The 8,789-nt window shown below is 33.7% G+C and overlaps 1 protein-coding gene across 1 annotated transcript; it reads right to left on the bottom strand.

Moving 5' to 3' along the window:
• Window positions 1–3,828: 3,828 nt before the first annotated feature.
• LOC143633351 (immune-associated nucleotide-binding protein 9-like) lies at window positions 3,829–7,832 on the bottom strand. Its single transcript, XM_077101672.1, has 5 exons — window positions 7,601–7,832; window positions 5,233–5,507; window positions 4,614–4,778; window positions 4,404–4,538; window positions 3,829–3,984 (listed from the first exon to the last, which is right to left on the bottom strand). Exons 1-5 carry the CDS (start codon window positions 7,830–7,832, stop codon window positions 3,829–3,831), a joined length of 963 nt encoding a protein of 320 aa, XP_076957787.1.
• Window positions 7,833–8,789: the final 957 nt, after the last annotated feature.

Below are 8,789 nucleotides of genomic sequence, written 5' to 3'. Positions count from 1 at the left end.
TTTTTTTAATTGTTTTATCGGTGTATGTTAGTTTGTTATTTGGTTATTTACGTTAAGAAGAAGAAGAAGAAGAAGAAGAAGAAGAAGAAGAAGAAGAAGTTACTTTAATTTTATCATTATAGTTTTTATTATTTTTTTGGTTTTGTTTTTGTTTTCTATGATACTTAAAACCCAATTAACTCAACCCGAAAAAACCCAAACCTGAATTACCCGAACCCAAATAACCCGTGAGAGATTTGGGTTGGGTTTTGGGTCAAGATTAAAAACTTTGAAACCCTAATAACCCAATTCGAAAAACCCGAAACCCGAAATATAAACCTGAAGAACACCCCCACCTGAACCACCTTGCACCACCCCCAACCGAAACCAACCACCGATGAAACGATTTTCAGGTGAAGGAGGACATTTTCAAATTTGTGAAACATAAATCCAGATGAAGATGTAGCTGATGGGCTGGAATAGTTGGTTTTATAACACGTAGCTGGAATTGTTACTTCTCCATGGGGACAGAATTGAGCCAATCATTCTAGGCGGCGAAGCAAGCGGCGGCGGTTGAAGGGGGTTACACGAAATCGTTGCAAGAGGAAATAACAGTGTGTTTCCACTCAAGTTAATTTTGATTTGTTTTTCTGGTTACAAGATTATTTTTGTAAGTTGTTTTGTTAATCACAATCTTATGTTACAAATATGAATTGGTGTGATTGTGTTGTGGTATTATGGGTGAATTATGGCTACGTAATTATTGCGAAGGTGCACATTGGTTCAGACAAGAAAGAAAGAAAATGAATATGGTTCATGCATGGTGGTGTAGGTGGGATGGTGGTGAACGGTAGCAATGTTGGACGGTGATGGTTGCGGCCGGTGGTTGTGGTCGCCGGAAATACACAAGGATTGAGAACTCAATAACTAATTAATGGTTAAAGTGTTTTAATCAAATTTGTAATATCTCTAGACTATATGGACTATTTTTGTAACTAAAAATAAGCGGAGTTAACAATCCGTTAGTGCGGGATTTTTATTGGTAACAAAGTTGAAAGTTGGGATTGCTACTAGTTACATTGTTAATTGGGATTAATATTGGCCAATACTTGATAGTTTGGATTATTGAATTTTGATGGAAAAAAATCCTAAACGAGACCACAAAATTGAGAAGGGGCATAGAAAGAAGTATTCTAGACAATTTCATTTATCTTTGTATACTAGGACTCTACCAATAAGGAGAAGTGCGATAGACCATGGCTAGTATATTCGAAAGAGCTTGATCAAGTCTTTTGTTTTTGTTGTAAAATATTTAAAACAAGACAACCAAGAGGTAAATTGGATAGTGATGGCTTTTCTAATTGGCAAAAGGTTACCACAAGACTTCAAGAACATGAAACGGGCATGGAGCATCTAAAGAATATGACTACTTGGTTTGAAATGCGTAAAAGATTGAAATCTAGCGTAACAATTGATAAGGTGGCGTATGACCAATTAAAGAAAGAACTAGATTATGAAAGAAGTTCTTTTTAGAATCATAGGAATTGTCAAATTTCTTGCAAAACAAAATTTAGCATTTCGTGGATCAAACAAGAAATTATATCAAAAAAGTAACGGTAATTTTTTGGCACTTATTGAGATGTTGGAAGAGCCCGATCATAAAAGAACACGCTACGCGTATCACAAATGAAGGCCTTCACGTGCATCATCTTGGACATAATATCCCGAACGAGTTGATTATGTTACTAGCACATGAAATTAAATTAAAAATCATGACAAAGATAAAGGAAGCAAAGTATTATTCTATCATACTTGATTGCAAGCCCGATACAAGTCACCAAGAGCAGATGTCTTTAATAGTGAGGTATGTATCATTCTCTTCTACTTACGTACGTGTTGAGGAATCGTTTTAAGTTTTTTGAATGTTAATGATACTATCGGAAGGGGACTCTTTAATATTACACATGATGAATTAAATTCCCTCGTTCTTGATATTGAAAATATGCGCGGTCAAGACTATGATAATAGATCAAACATGAAAGGAAAACATAAAGGAGTTCAAAAAAGATTTCTAGATATAAATCCTAGAGCATTTAATACTCTGTGTGGTTGCCATACTCTTAATCTTGCTTTATATGACATGGCTAATACTTGTATCAAATCTAGGTACTTTTTTGGAGTCATACAATGCAATTATACTATTTTTGCCAATTCTACTAAGAGGTGGCAATTTTTGAAAGAGAATGCTAAAGGGTTACTCTTAAATCATTGTCCGCCACTTGTTGGGAAAGTCGTGTTGAAAGTGTTAAGGACATTAGATTTCAACTTTCAGACGTAAGACGTAAGAGAAGCCTTACTCGAAGTTAGAGAGAGTGATGATGAACCTAAAATTCTAATGATGCAAAGTCACTGGTCAATGATCAACAACTTCGCTTTGAAGAATGCTAGGAGGGTGTCTCGATTCAATTAACTTTTGTTTATCACTTGGCTTTATTTTTATTTGTGTACGTTATTGCTACAATAACGTTGTTTTTTTATTGTTTTTATAATTATCCATCTTTTGAAGAAAAATAATTATTTCAGGTCCATCTTTCATGCTCTTCTTGGACACTCGAAATATTGGAGACAACTCTACTCCGAGGATGCCTGGATAACCCGAGAACTAGGGTTATGCCTTGAGCAAAAACTCTTTGAGGGCTCCAAACCTGGGTCGACCACGGTCTACCTATGACCCCGACCAGTCGTACCATAAAATCTCGCCGTTCTAAAAAAATGTAGCAAAATTTCATAGCATAATTGATAGCAAAACCAAAGCAATTTCCCCCCTAGCTGGAATCGTGTAGCAAGCTTTGTTGTTGCTAAATTGGTAGCAAATTTCCGTAGCTAAAAATCCGTTACTAGAACACCGTAGCAAATACCATGTTACAATATCGGTAGCTAGTATCGCTATTTTAGCGACGTCTCTTTTCATAGCTAAAATCATTTGAAGATCTAATTCCATAGCAAAATCCCGTAGCAATTAAATTAAATGAGAGTTGTAGCAATGTAGCAAATCCGTAGCAAAATGAGGGTTTGCAACGGATTTGACCTCGGCTAATACTGTTTTTTTTGTAGTGGTGATTGTGACGGTTGCCAACTTGAGAACTTTGGTAAGAGAACCATATTAGTGACGGATAGAAAAGTAGTAAAAAGTGACGAGATCACTATATTAGTAGCATATAGACCAGCATGTAGCAAAAAAAAAAAAATATGTGAAGATATTTACACGTTTAGGCGGAAGGTTAGAAGATTTCAAGAGTAGTGCGTTCAAAAGAACAAGAATGTTTGTACCAACGGATCAAACTTTTTTAAATGGTTGAATAACGTGATCATCTTGAACCATTGACTCACATAAACGGATTGGATAACAGATATATTAACACTTACATTGTACATTTATAATTATATGACATATATAAGTTAGAACACAAGATGGTTTTTCAAGCAGTTGCGAAAGAAAAGTACATGCATTTTGGAGAAAGGGGGCAAAGTTGACTTACAAAATTGCACACCTGTCTTTCTTACGGAGTTCATCGGTCTCCTTACGGGACATCTCTAAGCACTCTGTGAGCTTAGCTATTTCTTCATTGTATTTCCTCTGAGCAGCATCAGCCGCCATCTTAATCCTAGAGATTTCATCATCGTATTTCATTTGAGCAGCTTGAGCCCTCTCTTCAACCTTACGTGTATCATCATCGGATTTCATTTTGTCAGCTTGAGCCCTCTCTTCAACCTTACAGATATCATCATTGAATTTCATTTTATCAGCATGAGCCCTCTCTTCGACCTTACGGATATCATCATGGAATTTCATTCTATCAGCATGAGCCCTCTCTTCAACCACACGAATAGCATCGCTGAATTTCTATCAGCATGAGCTCTCTCTTCAGCCTTCGACCGTGCACACTTTTCTTCTTCCAAATCTTGTTGGATCGTCTTTATTGTTTCCTCCATCCTCAACTTGAACTGTGCAACAATTACAAAATATATCCATTCAGAGCAATATTTGGCGATCTTGAACCATTTGTCTATAAATGGGTCGCTATGGACTGCGGTTTTATCTCAAATGGGTTCGCTAAAAATTTTAACTAAAAGGAATGGGTCAAACTCGTCCTAAGAGTAAGTTTAATGTATTCAACAAACTCTTAACATTCTTTATTCAAAATTTTCGATTTAAAATATAAATTTGGTGATCATGTGTAACACATTAATTATTTAAGTAAGGAAGACAAGAAAAGAAATGTATGCAGGTCAACCCAATCGGATATGACCCGCCCATAACTATGAGTTTAAGTCAGGAAAACAGCATGTCTGATAATTAATCTGAATTTTAATTAATATGCAGACTAATGCATGATCAAAATGACAGTAAAGTGTAAATGTACCCCTTCAGTCATTCGCTCAACCCGCTCTTCATGTGATTTGCTAATATTTAATAGCATCTCGGATAGTTGTTGTTGGGTTAGCCCAGACAATGATTGAACTTCTTCAGTTTCTTCATGAAGCCTCCTAGTCTCTCTCTGTCAAGTAAATGCACTAGTTCGATTAAAAGCAAACAAACTTGAAACGGAAGTGAAAATAATAGCGTTATCCACCTTCATCTGACTGAAATACTCATCAGTGTATGGTTTCCCGTTGTTGTTGGTCAAAACCATGTTAACAAGACTGAGAAGTTCTTCAATTTGTTTAGTTTTCTTGCGATGATCTTTTGTCCTGTTATCAAAAAGGACATATCTATCCCCACACGAGCTAAGTGTTTCCTGAACCGTTAGTCAAATTTTAATTAGTCAATAGTTTAAAATATGAATTAGAAACAGGTTCGGCAGATAAAGATGGAAAAGATGGGGATAAATTGGACGGAAGAATGCGTGACCAACATCGATATTATGAAATGTTTGTGGCTAAAACCATCTTGTTAGAAGTTAACAAAACAAAGTTCAGCACATTAAAAAATGAAGCACAAGCACAGAAAGCCTACGCAGCAGTAAGAATTGCTAGGTAAGATACATACCGAGTTCATTATCATCATATATGACAGCAGTAGACTCAAGAGTGCAAATAAATGATAGACAACCCACAAGCAACAACTAAAAAATCTCATGAAAACGGTAAACCAAGATCAAACACAAAAAAAGGAAGTAATTATTAGCTGACAATTTCCACTATATAAGCATGAAAAAACCAATTAAAAAAACATTGTGTTGGCCTACTCACCTTTAATGAATCAGGACATTCTTCTAAGAACTCTTTCAACGTCTGTCCATTCTCCTCAAGTTCATCCCCACCAGTAAAAACCACAATCATGTAATCATTAATTTTTCTCCCAAACATTATCCTCAAGGTACTTGTTACAGATGCTTCTTCTATTGAAAAACGATTCCGTACGGTAAGAACAACAAGTACAGCATGGAGACCATCCCTCGCCAAATCGATACACTTCACAATCTCTTTACCAATATATTCCGTATCAAGACAGGAATCAAACAGTCCTGCCATTGTGTTAGCCGTTAGCAGTCTAAAACTAAGCAACCATAACCAAAAACAGCCGTTAGTAGTCTTCATAATTTAATCTTTTACAGTTATATTTACAAACCCAAGTGATACATTTATATTTATATTTACAGTTATATATATATATATATATATATATATATATATATATATATATATATATTGAAAACTTCTCTTAAAGAGAAAACTTAAAAACCCCTAAAAACTTCTAAAAAACTATTTTTAACTTTTAAATTTTTTTTTTTGAAGTTTCTTTTTTTTTTCCCATTATTCTTATATGTTTTTATTGGTTCAAAAAAAAAAAAAAAACTTGTCGGTAACCTCGTCGGTATAGTGCGCATGTGTAATAGTGTGCATTGTATATATGCAAAAGTGTTTGTATTGCATAGAATACAACACTATTGCACATATTTGATACACATTATTGTATATATGCAATATAAGACTAATACACACATCGAATACATATTAGTACGTATGTGTAATACAACATTAATGCACATGTGCACCACATCGACTTTTATTTTATTATTTTTTTTTCATATAATACAACACTACTACACATATACAATACACAAATATTGAATATAAGCAATAAAACAATATTAAACTCAAAAATACATAGTAATACACATGTGTAATACAACGATATCGCACAGTAATACGTATGTGCATCACAGCGGTTTTTTTTTATTTTTTTTATTTTTTTCGAGTGAAATATAAGAAAATATAAGAATAATGGCTAAAACAGAATTTTGAAAATATTTTTTTATTTTTAATTAAAAATAATTCTTTAGTAGTTTTTTGGAATTTTTAAGTTTTCTCTCTAAAGGTGAGTTCTCACTAGATCCCACCCCTATATATATATATATATATATAGGGGTGGGATCTAGAGAGAACTCCTTTTAAAGAGAGAACTAGAGAACTAATAAAACCTATTTTTATTTTTTTTTTAAAAATATTTTGCGGTTTTTTTCTTTCCTCCTCCTATTAAGATGATATTGTTCCTAAAAAAACCGACGATGTAGTGCATATGTGCATTAACGTGTATTGCATATATACAATAGTGTTTTATTGCATATACAACACAATTACATTATACAACACATAATTTGAATATATGCAAATACAAACACTAATAATTGTACTCAAAACAAACTATCGCATATACGTAATACAACACTAATGCACATATGCACTATATTGTTTTTTTGGTATTTTTGTATATAATATCACACTATTGCACTAATACAATACAAAAAATTGCATATATGCTATTCAACATTATTGCACATATCAAATTACACACTAGTGCACATATGCAATAACAAAAAGTCGATCTATTGCATATGTGCACTACAACGAGTTTTTTTTCTTTTTTTTATATTTTTTATATTTTTCGAGTAAATGGTAACAAAATATAAGAATAATGGTAAAAATGGAAATTTAAAAATATTTCTTTAGTAGTTCTCTAGTTCTCTCTTGATCCACTCCCTATATATATATATATATATATATATAGGGGTGGGATCTTTTGAGAACCATGTTGAGTTGTAAGAACTTAAGAAATTCATTCTTGGCCACACATTTAATCAAATGGATTGGAATATGTGGTTGATATTAAATCTGACAAAAAAGTCAAAGTAGGAGAGAGAATAAAGATGTAAGTGGTTACACTAACTTTTATGTCCGTTACACACGTGTAAAAAGTCGATTCGGCGCGTAAAAAATTCTGTAATTTTTTTTACGTGTATGTAACCTACTATTACGCTTGTGTAAAAAAAATTTAAAAAAAATAAATCGTTACAATGAGTTCTTTCAAGTTCTTAAAACTCAAAAGGTTCTCATTTGAAATCTCCCATATATATATATATATATATATATATATATTCAGTCAGCTATTTCCATGACTAGTAGAATACCAAATTTATCCGTAGTTTAATCTTTTCACAAGGAAAAAGACGAAACACAAAAACATATGGACAAAGAGACAATGAGGAACCAACCCCTTTACTTCCCACATGAAGTATTATATATAGCAAGATCGTTTTAAAAAGATGTCGATCAATACCAGGAGTATCTATGACATTAAGAATCTGGCCATCTTTAAGTACAGTTGTTTTGAGCTCAGAAGTACTTGTCACACCGGCGGAGCTCGTCTTTGATAAGAACTCTTTCTTTCCAAGGATGCTATTTCCGGTGGCACTTTTCCCATTTCCCGTCTTTCCAACCAAAACAAGTGTTAGTACTGCATTCAAGGAAGGTGGGAACACCCAATCATCTACAACTGAACTCCCCCCCATAAGACGGACTGTTGCAAATATATACAAGTGGATTAACCTTGTAAATCAACTCACAATAAGCAATCAACTGATTTGTATAAGAACACAGATGCAAACAAAATCAGCTTAATAGTATCGGCAGATGAAAACCCCCATTTGAAGATCAATATTCTCCAAATTCAAAAAATGAAAATACAATAGGGAACTTATATTACAAGAAGATACCTGATCGGCCGATCGAATATGTATCTGAGGTTTAAGATGAACTAGAAACCATTAAAATGAAATGAAATCACATTCAGTACATTGTACTCGGATAAGACTAAGAAGACCGGGTCAGTGACCCACCAAGCTTATGGTTGACGCGTAATTGACCAAATCACCAAAATTAGGAAGAAATGTAGAAATTTCCATGCAATTGTTAATGAAGATGAGTTATCTTTTCTTTTTCTCTTCTTTTTTCTTTTTTTTTTAAATTTTTGTTTAAGGGTGTTTTTTTAAAACATATATGATTTAAAATGACCTACATCTAGTTTGTTTTTTTAACGGTAAAATATCGGTAGTCAACAATATGGCATTTGTAAAAAGAGAGATAGATCAAACCTGTGCAGTCTGTAACAAGAAGACTATTTGTTTTTTAACTTATGCATATCAATTAAGCACAAATCAAGTGTTCAATTCAAACTTAAATATATTCAAACCAAATGCTCAATGCAAACCTAAACATAAACAATTTTTCAATGCATAAATCAATATTCCCACACATAAATCAATCACTATAGACGTAGGATAGTGAAACTACCCCCGCAGATCTCCAACATAACCCGCAGATCACCAGTGAGCATCCGCGAAAGGAATCCGCGGGTGACATAAGGAACCTCACACGAGAAAAGTTCCCACGTGATAAGGAAGGGCAGTTGCAACAAATTGTTTATAGAAGATTATCCCAACATTCCCTAACAGCGACATCAACCAATG

This window comes from Bidens hawaiensis, unplaced genomic scaffold, assembly GCF_021521415.1.
Source record: "Bidens hawaiensis isolate Kalapana, Puna unplaced genomic scaffold, B.hawaiensis_p1.1 tig00006693_1, whole genome shotgun sequence".
NCBI classification, from domain to species: domain Eukaryota; kingdom Viridiplantae; phylum Streptophyta; class Magnoliopsida; order Asterales; family Asteraceae; genus Bidens; species Bidens hawaiensis.
This window is presented reverse-complemented; position numbering and strand designations above follow the sequence as displayed.